The sequence below is a fragment of the Scyliorhinus canicula genome, chromosome 10, assembly GCF_902713615.1.
Source record: "Scyliorhinus canicula chromosome 10, sScyCan1.1, whole genome shotgun sequence".
Lineage (NCBI taxonomy): Eukaryota > Metazoa > Chordata > Chondrichthyes > Carcharhiniformes > Scyliorhinidae > Scyliorhinus > Scyliorhinus canicula.
In genome coordinates this window covers 89,752,658-89,770,576 of record NC_052155.1, presented here as the reverse complement: position 1 = coordinate 89,770,576, position 17,919 = coordinate 89,752,658, and the positions used below count along the sequence as shown (strand labels likewise).

General features: G+C 45.3%; 1 protein-coding gene across 2 annotated transcripts in view; it reads left to right on the top strand.

Moving 5' to 3' along the window:
* The window catches only part of LOC119972507 (peroxidasin homolog), a 674,574-nt gene that overhangs the window by 446,798 nt on the left and 209,857 nt on the right, over positions 1-17,919 (top strand). For both annotated transcript variants that reach the window (XM_038809326.1, XM_038809327.1), the window contains one exon: positions 11,063-11,179. In XM_038809326.1, the coding sequence (XP_038665254.1) occupies positions 11,063-11,179 (117 nt within the window). The remainder of the gene's footprint in view (positions 1-11,062; positions 11,180-17,919) is intronic.

The following is a 17,919-nucleotide window of genomic DNA, read 5'->3' as shown; positions in this document are numbered from 1 at the left end:
AAAACATGTTTGTTAATCTTTATGACTGCTATAGGTTGTGTCTTCAGAACAAGCTGTTTAAGGTCAGTGAAATCCGGTTTAACTGGAACATGTTGCTTCACCCTTATGTTGACTGCTGCAGATTGCTTTAGCAAACTGTCCTACATTATATAGATTCTGAATCCCTTAGAATAAGTGCCAATTGTCTCAGTAGATTGTTGTAAATAAATCCTAATACTTTGTCTTCCCACAACATTGTGCTATTGTGATTCACTGTATGCATTCAAAAGAAAACCTTGTCATGTGCTTCCAGAGCCCCCTTGTTTAAAAGCACTCAGGACTTGATGGAGGGACACAGCATCAGGAAAGGGGGCCCACTGAGATTCAACCCACTGCCCTTGCTGACAATCCCACTTCCCCATGATACACAGCCTGCAGTCTCCCTCCATCAATCATCTGTGGCATGAGTCACTCAGCGATCTTGGGTCCCAGTAGCAGATTTGACCTCTCCAGTGGCACTGAAGCAAGGAAAAAGTAGCGACTTTTGAACGGCTGGGAGCACTTGTGATGGTGAGGCGGGGGGCACTACTCAATGTAGTGGGCCTTATCCAAAAAGGTGTTGCAGGGTTCTTGCTTACTCTGCAGTCAGTGGGTGAGACCTCCATCACCTCCATTAAATTCTGTCCAAGATGTGCAGGCCTTGCATAATGACAGTATCGGGCATGGTTGATGGACCCGCTAGTGTTTTCCAATCCTTTGTTTTCCAAAGAATGTATTTTGAATGAAAAGTACTTCCCTAGATTTTCCTTCTTCTTGACTGAAATTGGTACAAGAAGTGCAAATCTTGCAGATCTGAATAAAATTCTAAATTTAAAGTGGCATGTTAACTGCTAACCAATACCAATATAGCACAAGACTCTTGTTATAGCAACCTTAGTAATTACTAAAGTGTTAATAAAAATCTAAAAACAAAAATTGTGTGGGCTTGCAGCTTTTTCCACTTAAAAAGTTCATTGTATTTTGTCAATCAAGCATTGATCATTTTCTTTCAGACAAACCACTTTAATTTTGTTATGATTATATGCAGAAAATCAGGAACCATTTTGATAGGAATAATTTTAGCATTTGTTTGGATGTTTTGAATACTTCCCCTCTGTAGAATACTGCTATTAAAACAAGAGGTAGAATTTTCTTGTATTTTCTCAGAGAGTCAGGCTTTGACTGAAAACCTGCATGTAGCTCCCTAGCTGCACAGCCGGGTTTTTAGTCCGGACTTTCAGGCATTCTGAGAAAAGAAAAAAGTGGGTGAGCCGTGAGTCTGGCAAGGCCGCCTCCATAGAGATTGAGGCACCACCTTTAAAGGTTACCCCTATCAGCTCAGAAAATAAACAGCCCCCAGTTCCCCTCCCACCATGGAGCACCATCACAAACACCCTCACCAACATCAGGGCAGCCCACCCCCACCTCATCACCACATTCTTGGGGGAAATCTACCCCCTCCCCCCCAGCAGTGTAGTCTTGGGGGCACTCTCCCCTCTCTCCCTGATCTCCCCCTTTGCCTCCACAGCGTTGCAGTCTCTGGGGCAATCTCCCCCCTCACAAGCATCAGCCCTCCCACACACACACATAAGGGAAACCTCTCCCATGAGGCTGCCCAAAGGGCCCACACATAGCATTACCCCCTGGCACAGGTTGGCACTGCCAGGTTGGCACTAATAACCTCACAGTGCCAACCTGTGCCAGAGGCAGTGCAAAGGCACTGGCCAGGTATGTCCCTCTCCCCTCCGCGGGTATATCTACCTTTATGCCTCTGGGAAGATCCCCTTGACTGATTTGCATTTTTAAATAGCTGTTGTAAATCTCGCCGAAATGACAACACGTATGAATATTCAGTGAGAGGGGATCATGTAGTGGAGGGGAGGGGGCGGGCTGCTAATTATATACAAATGTATAAAAATGTATTACAATGAGATTCTTGCCCTTTGTGGGTGGGAACCTTGTTACATCATTGGCGAGGGCTTAGAAAATCGGGAAACCCAATTTTGCCACCAAGAATCCCGTTTCCCGACTCTGCGCCCGCATCGATATTCGCTCTGACCTGGGGTGACTGTATGTGTGGAGTTTGCACTTTCTCCCAGTGTCTGTGTGGGTTTCCTCCAGGTGCTCAAATTTCCTCCCACCGTCCAAAGGTGTGCAGGTTAGGTGGATTGGCCATTATAAACTGTCCCTTAGTGTCCAAAAGGTTATTTGGGGTTACTGGGTTATGATGAGGCCGTGTGCCCAGGTAGGGTGCTATTTCTGAGGGTTGATGTAGACTCGATGGGCTGAATGGCCTCCTTCTGCACTGTCGGGGTTCTATAAAAGAAAATTAACAAAGGTGCAAAATCGCCCTTAATGCCTATTGCAACAAAATGCACTCCTTTTCACTGACTGCTATGCCCAACAATTGTCTGGTTCCTGCATTGTCAGAAACAATGAGCCATAATTTTCTGTCAAGATAACACTGTGACAAAAGCACTCACCATTAGTTATGTACAAACGACATAACAAATTCAGACTTGGTGTAGGTTTGTATCTCAAGTCAAATGTTAAAAAGTTTTTTCCTGCGTTGGAATAGGCAGAGGATGTGCTGGGGGGTCCCCTGGAAGTCCCAAGAATTTCCCAGGAAGTTCAAATGTCTGATGGGCAATTACCCTGGGCAGGGAACCATCTGATACTCCGATTTAAAACGTGACTTAGCAGCATAAACACCCAGGAAATGTTTGAGGGATTATAACCATTTCTAACTCCTGGGTAACTATTCTAGTGAACCCCCAGACCACCCACTGGAACCCCCGACTGCATCCATCACCTCCCAACTCCACTGGAATGCCCGACTACCCTGACCGCTGCCGATTTAACCACCTGCCTCCTCGATTACCACCTGGCTCCCCTTCCGACCTGGCTCCCCTTCCGACCTGGCTCCCCTTCTGACCTGGCTCCCCTTCTGACCTGGCTCCCCTTCCGACCTGGCTCCCCTTCTGACCTGGCTCCCCTTCCGACCTGGCTCCCCTTCTGACCTGGCTCCCCTTCTGACCTGGCTCCCCTTCCGACCTGGCTCCCCTTCTGACCTGGCTCCCCTTTCGACCTGGCTCCCCTTCCGACCTGGCTCCCCTTCCGACCTGGCTCCCCTTCCGACCTGGCTCCCCTTCCGACCTGGCTCCCCTTCCGACCTGGCTCCCCTTCCGACCTGGCTCCCCTTCCGACCTCCCGACTATCCTCCCTAACCTCTTGAATTCTCGGCTATACCCCCTATCCTCGATGTGCTCTGACAATTCCCTACCTCAACAACCACCCACACCCAACTACTCCCACTACTGACCACCCTCCCAACTACTTAAGTACCCAACATTCCCAACTCTACCCTCCTGATCCCCTAACACCACTGCCACCCCACAACTACCCCCCATATCCAAATACCCTCCCATCATCCCAGCTAACCCCCAATTGTTCATCTCCCCCTGACACCCCCGCCCCCTCAACTCCTGACTGTCCCTCAGTCTTGTCCATTTAGTCTAGGTATTCACTTAATGATGTGATGTGTTAATTACTGCCAGTCAGCCTCTCTGGTAGTGAAAAGTACTATTACAAGTGTGGAGTGTCATTATTTCAGGTTTGAGTTGTTGGAATGATTAAAAAATGTGAAATTTTAAATTGAAAATATTTTTGCTTTTCCTTTCTGTCCTTTTTATGTTTCTAAACCTAATCTTTTTGTTTTGCCGTTATTTCTCTTTGGCATCTTATTTGATGTTGAGTTCATTCACTTGAATTTACTCTTCCTTCTCAGCCTGTGCACTGTTAATTTCACAATCCTTCAATCTCATTTGTTCCAGAGAAACACACTTACTTGGCCGGTTCGCTCATGTCCCACATACGCTTGGCTGGATTTAATGTTTACCCCGCCAGTGCGTTTGAAAGCGGGGGAAGTTCATAAAATGCACCACGTGGCCTTCCCACCTACTCCAACTGTTTCCTATTTTATGGTGCCGGGGAAGTGTCAGGCAGCCCATCCACCTTTGGGTCTATTGAGGCCCTTACTGGCCACTTTCGTGCGTCAATTCGCCTCCCCTTCTATTCTTCCCACAGCAGGGAGCGGCCTACATCCGGTGGGTAGCCTGAGAGATTTTACTGAGCATGATGGATTGGGAAAGAAGGGAGGAACATTCTTTGGGCATCTTCCGCGCCCATTGGAGGCAAGCAGCCGGTTAAACCTGCCTTAAATCATCCCCCATGACTCCTCAGATCTCCTCACCCCACGTTGCTGTAGCTTGCCAGCCAATACCACGGGCTTACCTTGGAAGTGTAGCTCCATGACATCCTCTTGTCTGATATGTATATAGCCCGAACAGTGGCCATCATGCTGCCGCTGGGAGATTAGTTGGCAGCATAAAATGGCTATGAGGTAGCTGGCTTTTGGTAGGTGGGCTCGCAAGCGGCATTTTAGTCGAGTGCATTTGGGGTGGGGCATTCTCTCAGCAGTTTACAGTACAAAATATTTAAAAACCTAGACATGTAAGGCCAACTGTAACAAATGCTCAGTGCTGTAATATCCCCTGTGAATGCAAATTATGGCCTAATGGCCATACTTCGCTGGGGACATTTGCCTTTGCAATAGCATATCTGTGTCATAGGGACCCATAAACAACGCAAATGAAAGAGGAAATTATGGAGTGCCTTAATTTGTTCCGATAACATAATGATGATGATTATCCTGAAAAGGTTTTAACTAGCCCAAATCACAAAGGAACATTATTACTCTTTTGTTTATTTAGTTGTTTATTTGTTTGAGTTAATTATTTTCCTGGATCTTTCAGTCATAGGCACATGAGTATTAGAGCAAGAGGTCAATGTTTGATTCAAACCTTAATTGTAGATGAAAATTCATTTAATAAGTTTCACTTTGATTCACTGAAATTCTCCTGCACCTCCCAATAATGAATATCCAAGCACTGAAGCGCTTTGATTAGTGATTAGGTGTCTAATTTGCCAATGGTGTTATTGCAGGGCATTATGGTTTGGTGCCCATTCCTGCCATCATCATGATTTTAAACACTAAAAATCTGAGAATGAAGCCAATTTCCACACTTGGTTATATCCATCTTCTTTATATCAGTGCACTTTAGCAGTTGTTTTTGGAGCAACTGAAGTACAACTGCTTGGCCTAACCATCCAACCGATGGACAGAAGTGTGACAAATAATGCAGAATGGAGGAGAAAAAGTAATTTATGAACAAAAACTAAAATAATTATCCTACGTCCAAATTTGGGCATGAACACAGGCACAACAATAGTTGTGCAGAAACATCTGTGCAAAGGGACCACACAGATTTGGTCTGAATGCCTCATCAGGATGCATCCAGCATGCTGGGCGTGTCTGTCGTGTATCAAGAGGCTGCACATCAGAGGTCAATGGTTAATAATAATAATAATAATAATAATCTTTTTTAGTGTCACATGTACATTTAGCACTGCTGCCTCACAGATTCGATCCCGGCCACAGGTCACTGTCCTGGGTCATTATCTTTGGAGCACAGTGAGTCTGAGAGATGGGGGTAATAATTAGTAGCTAGTAGCCACCCGCTGTATAAATGTGGAGTAAGGAGTAGCACTCTAGTTCTCAAACTCCCACTCTCCTCTTCCTGTCACCATGTTGGCGAGACTATGCCCCAAGGATAATTGGTAATAGTTCTGTAATGTGTGTGAGTTGCAAAGTTTTAATGTGTGGGAGGAAGGATTTCACGAGGCTGAAACACTCCATTAAGTTATGCAAACCCACACTATTAAAAAAAAGAAAACTATTAAATCTAGCACCAATAAATATTTTACTGCCCAGCATTTGTATCCGTATTAGAATAAGAATCAACAGGGCAGATCACTCGCTGCGTAGGGCTGAACTCCAAAACCTCATGAAATGTAACCAGGAGACAGTTCACTATAAATCTGAAATTGATAACCCATGACTAATAAAAATCACTTTTTCATAGATAATTGCTGATTTGAAGTTGAATGCAATGTTCACCATTTGTGGTCTGAACGCATTGGTTCAATCAAGTCAGAGCAGTAAGATTTGGTTCATCTGTTATGTTTCCAATGCTTTGGAAGCTATCAGAAAGGATTGTTTTATATTTCAGACTTTGATTTTCTCTTAAAACTGCCCAAGAGAATGTAGAAATCTGAGTACCAATTCTATTGCCCTTCAAACATAAATGCTGAAATATATTTTTCAGAGAAGAAAACATAAGATTATTTCTATGCCTGTAATATTTTGCCACACAGAGCACTTTGGGCAGGATTCTCCATTCCCAGGACACCCAGAATACTTTCCCCGATGGGACGGAGAATCAGGCATCAGGGAAAAATTGGGAATTACCTTGCTCTGACCCCTCACTAGCAGAGTGAACGGGTTCCATGCCACATCTTCCTATCTCCCCATCCCTGACCACACTACCCCCCACCCCCGCTTCAGGGCATCCCCTATTCTCCCACCCCCGGGAAACCTTGGATTTATCTTTCCAACAGTTCCGGGACTTAATTCCAGGCAGAGCAGTGCAGTTCTGCTTCGGGCCACTGCAGCGCAGTTCCAGGTCGAGTTGCAGAGCAGTTGGCCAATCTGATTCGCCGACTGAGTCACAACTGGGACTTTTTCCAAGGGCAGACTGAAGTACCACCCATTGCCAATCATTGCCCGGGTGAATGTGAAATGGTAGTGGGAGTAAGAGGGTCAGCAGTTGAGTGTTAGGTGCTGACTCTTGGGATGGCAAATGCTGATTGCTCGACATCCTTAAAATTCCAACTCGTATTTAATTCAACAAATGATTTCACTTTTCATATAAATTACTTCTCACTCAATACAGAGACAGAAGTATAGTAGGTTAATTCTTTCCAGGAATCTACAATGACGTTTCAGTTGTTCAGTTACTTAAATTACATTTACTAATTTTATGTATCTCAAACTTCCCTTGTACGTGCTAACCTTATGGATCATATGTTTCTGTCATAACACCCACGAGGACCATGGGGAAACAATCATTGATCTCCCTGTGGGACCTATGGAGTACGAGCTCCCCTGGTAGGGGGCGGAGGCCAACCAATCAGGTGCTCATAATGAGCAAGGTATAAAAGCAGGCCCAACAAGTCCTCCCAGCTAGGATTGCACTGGGAGTGAGATGCTGCATTATGCAGACTATTGTAAATATGTCAATAAATTCTTCTTTGTTTACGCCAACTTTTCTCAAAGTTATTATACCTTCCTTCTTACCCCTCTTACTTGTGGTAACTGTGGTCCCGGCAATTCTCTTTTAGTTGAACTGCAGTCTACATTCTCTGTCTGTATTGTGAATGATTGTTATTTTGAAAGCTTTTACTTTCGGGGGTAATATTAAGTTAACCTGCTTAGCAGGAAACTAACAGGAGCAGATGGCTTCCCATTTACACGTTGCCTGATTTAATTTTCAGTTGAGGTCAATGCAAAATAAAATTGGGCAGTCAATATGGACCTGTCATGAGCCCTCAAGGCTGATAGGATTAAAAGTGTCAATTATGTGTTCTTTCAGATGCTATCTTCTATTTAACCTTAATTTATATTTGTCTGCAACAGTTGTGAATCCCTCTCATTCAAAAGTCCTGGGCTTTATAAACAGCTCTGCCGCGCAATCAACAAAACTGATTTTTGTCTTTTCTCCTCCAAAGTTTTATGTTTTTATGCCAAATTCTTTTATGATTTTATTCATCTATTTCAAATCTTTTATTCTTCCACTCTTCCTTCCACCCTTCTTAATTCACTTCCTTCCTTCCACCTCTCTGTTCACTCTGTCCTGGGGCTACTTGTTATTTGCAGGAACTTGCTTTGCTGTTACATTGTGAAATACGGCCAGAATTGATGACTATTCTGGAATGAACTTTCCAACTTTTCCACTCAAAGAAGGCTGCAACTGTTACACATCTTTTGAGTGGGGAGAAAAAGCCATGAAAATGTTCCAAGTGCTGGATCCAAACTTTAGCTGCAAAGAAAATATAGCAGTTTGCTTCTGATTTACTTTCTGGCCCCCTGTTTTCCTCATTGGTTACCAAAGTTTGAGTCATGCTTAGTTCTCAAGGCCTTATTAAACCAAATTTACTGGATTGCAAAAGGTGAGTTTATTCACTATCCTCAGCATATTTCATGTGCATCAATGGGCAAATAAGTTTTTTTTTTGGCAAAAAGAAATTGTTCCATTATAAAATTGCTTCCATTTCCCTCATGCTTTTTGGCCGTTTCTGCAATCATCCCAAGTGGCCTCTATTGCTTCTGTTAAGTAAGTGTTACAGCTCCAAGTTTCCTGGTATTGCACCTGCAATTCACTCATCATTGATTATATGAAGAATGAGAAGGTACAGCAGCTGCCAGTATTATCTGGGACTGGCAGAGTTGAAGGATTTATGAGCCTGGAAAGTTTCATGAGTGATTTCTGCTGCCTGGTGAGAATTTTCTGATGGGATCCTTTTTTTTAACAATTTAAAATCCACTTTGCACTACTTTTGACAGCCAGATCACCAAGGGTATTTAACCACAATCACACATCAGTCAGTGCTTAGGAGTCAGCATTCCCAATGGCATACACTTGTGTGCTCGTATGGATGAGGAGGAATAGATTTGAAGTAACATTGAAAGTGAATACAGCCCACCACCTATTAAACCCTTTCCCCCAACCTCAGTAGAGTATACAAGTCACACAGGCCCCATGAGAAGGTTTATGCAAGATGGGTGTGCTTCCCCAAGGAGAGCGCTGCTACTTATTGCTTGAGTAAAAGCAAAATAGTACAAATTCTGGAAACCCGAAATGAAAACAGGAAATGCTGGAAAGACTGAGCATTCCTGGCAGCATCTGTAGAGAGAGAAACAACGTTATTGGGAATAATCTTTTCAAAAGGGAACAAAGTCCCGGAGCGAGCGTGTTTAGCCGCATGTTCCCCGGCACTTGCAGTGCCGCGAAACACATGGCTATTCAACGCGACTCACTTTGAATAAGGGACCAGAATGGGGAACACGCAGCCATGGCCACACATAGCCCCATTTGTTACATTGGGGTGCTCTGCTCACAGAAATCCCCATTCGTCCTAACCTCCGAGGCTGTGAAAAAAATCTCCAACCTCCCCCCAGCCCGAATGCAACATGGAGGGTCTCCCAGTCTCCCCCCAACACCCACACCAGGCACCCCGGCCCGATTGTGCGCGCACAGAAAATTCCAGCTTGGCACCTTGGCAGTGCCCCTGCCAGCACAACCTGGGCACCTTTGGAGTGCCAGGCTGGTACCAAGGTAGCACTGCCAGAGTGCCAGGCTGGCACTGCCAGTTTGGCACTATCAGGGTACCCAGGTGGCACCAGCAGTGCCAGGGAACCCCCTGCCCAAAAGGCATGCGGCTGAGGGCCTCCGATCCCCTTGGAGACCCCCTCAAGTGCCGTTCTGTCTGGCCGCCGTTTGTGAGGACCAGTACCAAATGGCACTCAGGAAACCCCGTTGACCAAGGCAGGACCCAGAAGATCCTGCCACCTGCCACTGGCAAGCCCCCTCCACCACTGCGGAACATACCGCATGGGAAGGAAAATCCCGCCCAATGACTCATTAGTGACTGTTGTAATATAAGAAATGTGGCATCCAACTGTACACAGCAAGCTCCCACAAATAGCAATGTGATGATGACTAGATATTTTGTTATTGTGATGTTGATTGAGGGATAAATTTTGGCCAGGACACGAAGGATAGCTTCCCTATTTCCCTTCAAAATGCCATGATGGGATCTTCCATGTCCACCCGACAGGACTGACGGGAACCTTGGTTTAACGACTCAGCTGAAAGACAGCAGCTCCAACAGTGCAGCACTGCTTTAGTATTGTCAGAATTAATTTTTGTGCTTGCACTCTCTAGAGTGGAAATTGAGCCAAAATCTTTCGGCTGAGGTGAGAATGAGCCACAGCTGACATCAACCCCACTGTCAACCTGAACCTGACAATTCACCTCCATCTCCCACTACTTCTTTAGTATGCCCAGAAGCTCCCAAGCTTCCTCCACATATCTATTCATAGGGTGATGTTTTTCCTTCATTCACTCATGCCTCTTTGTATTTTTGGTTGCATTTGTGCTCATTCTTCACAAAGTATAATCAGATTTGGACAGGCAACTGGCACACTTGCAGTAACAATTTCACCCACCTTATCTGGGCATTTTATTCTAATAATTCTCTCAGGTGCAGGCAATGTGGCAATCTCTTAATTTTTCACTCAAAGTCTACAGGAAATTTGATATGAAACAATGGAATGATGGGAGTGGGATGTGTGATCATAAAGGGCGGGGGGGGCATGCAGAGGGTGTCTTGACGAGGATGCATTGCGCTTATTAACAGTCTAATTTATCCCTTCTTATTTATAGTGCAAAAGTGTGGAATTGAGTCAAACTTCCATTTATATGGATACTTCAGCATTCACTTTAACAAGTAATGAACAGCTCTTCAAGCTGCAGTATCCTAGTGGCAGAGAACAAGATTCCCACTCTAAACCCGGCCTGTATATGATGTTAGTTCTCACCCTTCGCAAAGGAAAATAGGGCGGTGGGATCATCTAAGCAGGCAAAATTCCTAACCGTCGTTATTTCTCTGATTGATCCAAAGAATCAAAGCCCTGTTCCTATTCCAAATGCATTCAAGTATATTATTTGGTGCGGACCAATGAGCACATGACATGGAAGTGTTATTATGTTAATTAGAATAGCTTGTGAAATGACTCTGCAACTGCAACATTATTTATAGCCAATTCCATTAAAGTATATGGCTGTCAATTCTGGAATAATTAAGTGATTCGGATCAATTTTTCAGTATGCATTAATTTACCGTGTTCAGGTACTTTGCATGGTTGGATAGCATGTCACGTTTTATTTATCGCTGTAATGCTTCATTAGGTTTATATAAACTCAAAGAAGCACTGCAATTTGGGGTTTAGTTGATGTATTCTCTCCAGGTTTATCTACTGATAGTATTCAATCATTGATAATTACATTTGTTTTATCTCCAGCGCCTCCTAGATTCACAGTGAAACCAAAGAATCAGGAAGTCATTGAGGGGCATACAGTCGATTTTGACTGTGCGGCTGAAGGTAATCCAACTCCAGTCATCGCTTGGACTAAAGCAGGTATCTTACACAAAGTGGACTTTATTGTGCATGATATTTGGGTTGTTCTATAATTGATTCATAAGAACAATTTACATTTGAATTTTAGGTTGTATCATTGCTGTCTTATAACGTTTTGAAGAATAATATTGTTCAAATCCAATATTTGCTTCACGGATAACTGCAACCCTTTTAAAATTTTGACATTCAACATCTTCCTTCTCCTAAGGTTCTGATCACCATCCATTCACAGATCCTTTTAACACAAGGGTTGGAATATTCCCCTCCCACCCTAAGTTCCAATGCAGAATGAGAAAACAGGAGTAATTCACATGTGGAGCCGGGCAAGCTTTAATGTGCAATCGTGCACTCCCTGCCTCATCAGGTGCACAATGTGCACAATTTGCATCAAGACTCATGGCTGGGTGGGCAGGAAGCCTGACTCCCCTCTATCATGTCTGGTCGCCATATTTAAAAGCTACCCGGACAGCCCTTCACTAACTGGAAAAAGTTACGGATGAGTTGGAGAGCACAGCAAGCCATAGCCGCCCATTTCAGTAATGCATCCCTGGATAATTTCCTGGAGGCAGTTCATTTAAAGTTCTCTTCCCCAGGGATGGCTACAAGAGCCATCCCTGCTGACCACTGGGGCCTGAGCGGAGCTAGTCATAGCAGTCAGTATCCATGAGGTGCAGAGGAGGACCACCCTGCAGTGCAGGAAAAGAATCGATTTAATCCACGCCGCAAGGGTAAGTGAACCTTCTGCCCTTCCAGCACACCTCACCACATCTGTGTTTATCTCATGGGACCTGGAAATCATTCGCAAGGCCAGCATTTCTCTTGTTCACATCTAAATGGCCTTGACAACATGGTGGGCTGCTGCCTTATTGAAACTTTGCAGCCCATATGAAGTGAGGGTTCTCATCCAGCCACAATGAAGGCACGTGAAAACTGCAAGGGCTGTTATTTCCATATACCTGCTACTCTTATCGTTCTAGCTGGTAGAGCTTGTGGGGTTGGAGGGTACTGTTCCAAGAGCTTGGTGGCTTGCTGTAGTAAACCTTCTACATGGTACAGACTGCTGTCACTGTGCACAAGTGGTGGAGGGACTGAATGTTGAGGGAGCTGGATGAGGTGTCAGTCAAAGAGCCTGCTTTGTCCAGCATGTTTCTGAGTGCTCCTGGAGCTGCACTTGGCATTTAAGACTACGCCATCTCACTCCTCACTTGTCTTATGTGTATGGTGGTTGGATTTTAGGGAGTTATATGGTCAGTTTACAGTCACAGACTTAGCAGCCTGCGACCTGCTTTTTCATCATATGTGCTCACAATCCAACTATCTGGCTTTATGCAGGAGAAGGTGGCCCACCACAGGAGGAGAAAGAGCAAACAGGAGGGTGGGGGGGGGGGGGATAATTGGCAAGACAGGACATTGACCATACCTGTGCCAATGGTAAGGTTGCCGTCCCCCAACCATCCAGTGAGAAAGCATGTATACTCCAGACAACCTTGGAAAATCAACATGATGATGAGTGCCAAGTTTGGGCTAGCCTAGGCAGTCACTCATTCTCTCCTCCTCCCATTCTAGGTGCTAGCAGGAAGAGGGTGGGCCCAACCCCTGCACCTGAAGATAGCCCCAGCCTGCAGGAGACCCCAGAAGAGAATGAAAGTGACTTCTCATCTGCAGCACCATCATAGCATTTACCTGCACCCTCCATCAGCCCTCATTGAGTCATAGATCACCTCACACTTGTCCACAGCAGGTGAAGAAAGTGACAACCGAGGTCTCTGGCACTCGGACGACTGCTGGAGAATTGCTCCGAGGACTGCTAAGTCTGAGTCAGATGATGAGCCTCTGGAAGGGGTCATGGAGAAGATGCTGGAGCACCAGTGAGATGCAGGAGAATATCATACAGCTGTCAGAGGCCATCAACAGAGTGACATGCAAGGCATCCGTGTGCGCTCTGATGTCATGGCTCTGACATGTGAGCGCATCAAAGTCTCCATGGGGAGGATGGTGGATGCCATGGAGACCCTGGTACAGCAGAATGCTCAGATTGGTTTGGATTGGTTTATTGTCATGTGTACCGAGGTACAGTGAAAAGTATTGTTCTGCATGCAGCTGAAACAGATCATTCCGTACATGAAAAGAAAATGCATAATAGGGCAAACATAAAATACACAATGTAAATACATAGACACAGGCATTGGGTGAAGATGTGTGAAGTGATCAGATCAGTCCTTGAGAGGGTCATTTAGGAGCCTGATAACAGCAGGGTAGAAGCTGTTTTTGAATCTGTTAGTGTGTGTTTCAGTCAGAGATGCAGTCAATCATGCACTCCATTTCTGTAGCTGTGGATGAGCTTTTGCAGTGGCTACACGAGAGGGTGACAGGGCACATCAACTTCCATGAAGCTGCCCTTATCCTGAAGGAGTCAGGAAGGGGTCCTCAGACATCCAAAGGGAGGTGGCGCATCAGGCAGACATCCCGGGGGTATTGACCCAGGAATCTCAAAGGGTATCTAGTTGTTCAGAATCTTCTCTCCCTTTGACCCCAACAGCTCCAGCTCCTCAGGCCGAGGAGGATGCATCTGCCCCTGAGCAGGAAACCCAAATCAGGCCAGGATCCACCAGGCCTCGGCCCTCCAGAGGATGCCGCCAAAGTCACCATTAACTAAGGGTTAATATATGTACACAGAGAGCCACTAGAGGGAGCTAGTCTCAGAGGTACATAGGAGAGAGGGCAGAGCATTGTGGAGCAGAAGGTTGGAGCCTGAGCAGAGTTGGGAGTATTGAAGGTAGTGAGAGAGCAAGAGAGTAGTTAATGAGTTAGTGAGTTAGATGAATATAGTTTATGTGCATTTAATTCTGTTAGTTTACAAGACCCGTTGTTCCCTGTTCAACACTGCACATCAAAGCCATCTGGTTGGAGCAAGGCAGAAAACAACACATGGTACCAGGAGTTTGTCCCTAAAAACTAGAATAGGTAGATTAACGAAGACAATGTAAACTAGAAACGAGAAGATTGAACGAAGCAATCAAGCCTCTACAGCTAACAGAACATCCATGATGCACGATGGAAAGTCTGCAGAAGCCGGATCATCTCATAACAGACGGTAATCTATGTTCCAACTGGGCTCCCTTTAAAACTCAATTCCTCGTAGTCCTGAAAATATTTGTGGTCTTCCAGTGCTAGAAAGGCCGAGTGAACAACTGCAAAAGTGGGAAAAAGTAATGGTGGGAGATTCTGTTAAAATGTCCCGTGTGAGTACAGCAAGTAAAATAGATGCACAGAAATTCTGAATCGGGAAAATAGCATGAAAATTCTCGAGTCCGTTGCAGCTGTGGCGCAGCTAAAAAGTCGGTGCACTGGAAGTGAAGGCCAGTTTGTGTGAATTGGACTTTGAATGTTCTGCGCGTGTACGGGACCATATCGCACATGCGCACATTGAAAGACGATGCGATTTGGAGAATTACCGTTCTGTGTGAAAAGTTGCGAATGCGCACTTGAAAAAAGAGCGCACACTGGCCAAGGATCGTTTTGCGCATGCGCACTGGAAGTGCGCGCATGACGTCACTGGTGTGATGACGTCACAGTGCCCTGCAATGAAAAAAAAAGTTTTAAAGTGCAGCAAACTGAGTGAATCTCCACCAGCAGCAGAACAACACTTGTGCAGCAGTAGTAACATGACAGTATACAGCATGGAAGAAGCAGTTAGTCCAGGAAATGAAAAATCTTACATTGACTGCAGAAAGATCAGCAGTGTCCAAAAAGAAGATAAAGAGTTGGAAAACTCAACCAAAGAAAGCAAACACGAGCAGTTCGGAGAAGAGGACCTTATGATGTAAAGGAGGTCATTGAAGACTCCAATTGTCGTGTTAAATAAATAGTTTTATAGTTTACAAGACCCGTTGTTCTCTGATCAACACTACACATCAAAGCCATCTGGTTAGAGCAGGGCAGAGAACAATACAGAAAATTGCAAAGTAATTTATAAAATTATCCAAGCACTGGGATTTCCTTTTAAATTGCTGCTCTTTAAGGACAGTAAAATGGCTTCTGAGAGGTTATTGTCTCAAGTTCTCCTTTAAAATACCCCTTTAAGACCTGCCAGCATGCCAATTCTGTTTTATATAAATTGTGATCACAGGATTTGGCTATCTTCTTTGATTTACATATGCTGGATTCCTTAGGCTGGACGGCTCGGTCGCTTTTGTGGAGATTTAAAACAAAAGATTAATCGCTACTCACAACTGGACAAATACCCAATTCCTAGCATTGAGGATTTGTATGCAAAGCTGGCTGGAGGACTCCTATTCTCAAAGCTGGATATGACCCACACATATCTACAGATGAAGCAGGACGATGAGTCGCAAAAGTTCGCAACGATAAACACCCTGAAGGGCCTTTTTCAGTATACAAGATTACCCTTTGGGGTATCATCAGCCTGTGCGATATTCCAGAGGACAATGGAGAATATATTGCAAGGCCTACCACAAGTCGCCATTTACCTGGACGACGTCCTCATTACAGGAAAAACAAAGGCAGAACACCTGCAAAATCTGGAGGAAGTCCTTAAGAGGTTTCAGCAGCAGGAATTTCTCAGGGAGAAATGTGTTTTTCTAGTACCTCAAGTAACTTATCTGGAGTACAATGTTGACAAATCAGGGCTACACCCTTTGGAGGATCAAGTGAGGGTAATTCAAGATGCCTCGGCCCCCACCATAATCCAGGAGTTAAGATCTTTTTTAGGATTGGTGACATATTATGGAAAGTTCATGCAGGACAGACCTTCCATCCTGGACTCTTTGCACCAATTACTAAAAAAGAGGCAAGCCTGGGAGTGGTCCGCCCGCCAAGACAGGGCTTTCAAGAAGATAAAACAACAGCTCTCCTCAGAAAACGTTTTGGCACACTACGACCCCAGGAAAGAGTTGGTGCTCACTTGCGACACATCTCCACATGGCGTTAGGGCAGTTCTGGCACACAGAGGGCAAAACGGGCAGGAAGGGCCTATCGCGCTTGCTTCCAGGACGTTACCAGTAGCAGAGTGAAAGTATGCCCAAATTGTAAAAGGACTGGCTGTGATCTGGCCGCAAGGAACTTCAGAGAGTCGTGAATACCGCCCAGTCCATCACACGAACCTGCCTCCCATCCATGGACTCCATCTACACCTCCCGCTGCCGGGGGAAAGCGGGCAGCATAATCAAGGATCCCTCCCACCCGGCTTACTCACTTTTCCAACTTCTTCCATCGGGCAGGAGATCCAGAAGTCTGAGAACACGCACGAACAGACTCAAAAACAGCTTCTTCCCCACTGTCACCAGACTCCTAAATGACCCGCTTATTGACTGACCTCATTAACACTACACCATGTATGCTTCAACCGATACCAATGCTTATGTAGTTACATTGTATATCTTGTGTTGCCCTATTATGTATTCTCATGTATTTTCTCGAATTTTGTTTAATTCCCTTTTCTTCCATGTACTGAATGATCTGTTGAGCTGCTTGCAGAAAAATACTTTTCACTGTACCTCGGTACACGTGACAATAAACAAATCCAATCCAATCCAATCTTTGCAGTGAAGAAATTTCACCAGTACTTGTATGGGCGGAAATTCATTATAATCACAAACCACAACCCGTTGCTGAAAGAAGACAAAGCGGTGCCACCAATAGCTTCAGGCCAGATCCACCCCAGGGCCCTACTACTGGCAGCATACCAATATCAATTGGCGCATCAGCCGGAAACCTGGGTGGCAAACGCCAATGCACTAAGCAGGCTACCATTACCGGACACCCCGCCATAGGTACCCAGAATAGAAGAAATGGTGATGACACTACATTTCCTGGACACCCTTCTAGGAACTGTACAAAACATTCATTTGTGGACACAAAGGGACCTGGTTTTAGCAAAAATAAAACACATGGTGCTAACGGGGGAGATGGAAAGACCACTGAGAGCAGATCACTGTGGAAGACGGGATACTGCTATGGGGGGCTCGAGTAATAATTCAAAGTCAAGGCCGTTGAGCCATACTCGCTGAACTACATCATGGGAACCCTGGAGTCTCAAAAATGAAGTTGCTGGCCAGGAGCTATGTCTGGTGGCCGGGCCTGGACACTGCCCTGGACACTTGCGGCATTGGTAAGTCGGTGCCAAGAATGCCAACAAGGGCGGCAGAAGGTGCCACCGGCAGCCCCGCTGCACCAATGGGGACGGCTGGGTAGACCATGGTCGCGACTTCATGGCGATTTGCAGGCCGGTTTATGGGTTCAATAGTTTTTTTGATCGTAGACGCACATTCAAAATGCATAAACACAACAGCAACCATCAAAAAACTTTGCACCTTGTTTGCAACACATAGTATCCTGGAGGTGTTAGTTTCAGATAATGGATCGGTTTTCACCAGCCAGGAGTTCACAAAATTCATGGAAGTCAAAAGGCATTCGGCACATAAGGATGGCACCATACCACCTGGCATCAAATGGGTTGGTGGAGAGAGCCATCCAGACCCTAAAAGTCGGGTTGAAAAAACAGTTAGCAGGAAAAGTAGAGACTAAACTGTCACGCTGGCTAGTCAACTATCGGATAACCCCACACACCACAATGGGAATAGCACCGGCTGAGCTACTCATGGGCAGACGGCTCCGAACCAGGCTGAGTCTGCTGTTCCCAAAGTTAGGTGGCAGAACAGAGCGAGGAAAAATGCCCAATGCAGGGGCCACGACAACACTCGCCAAGAAAGGCAGTTCAA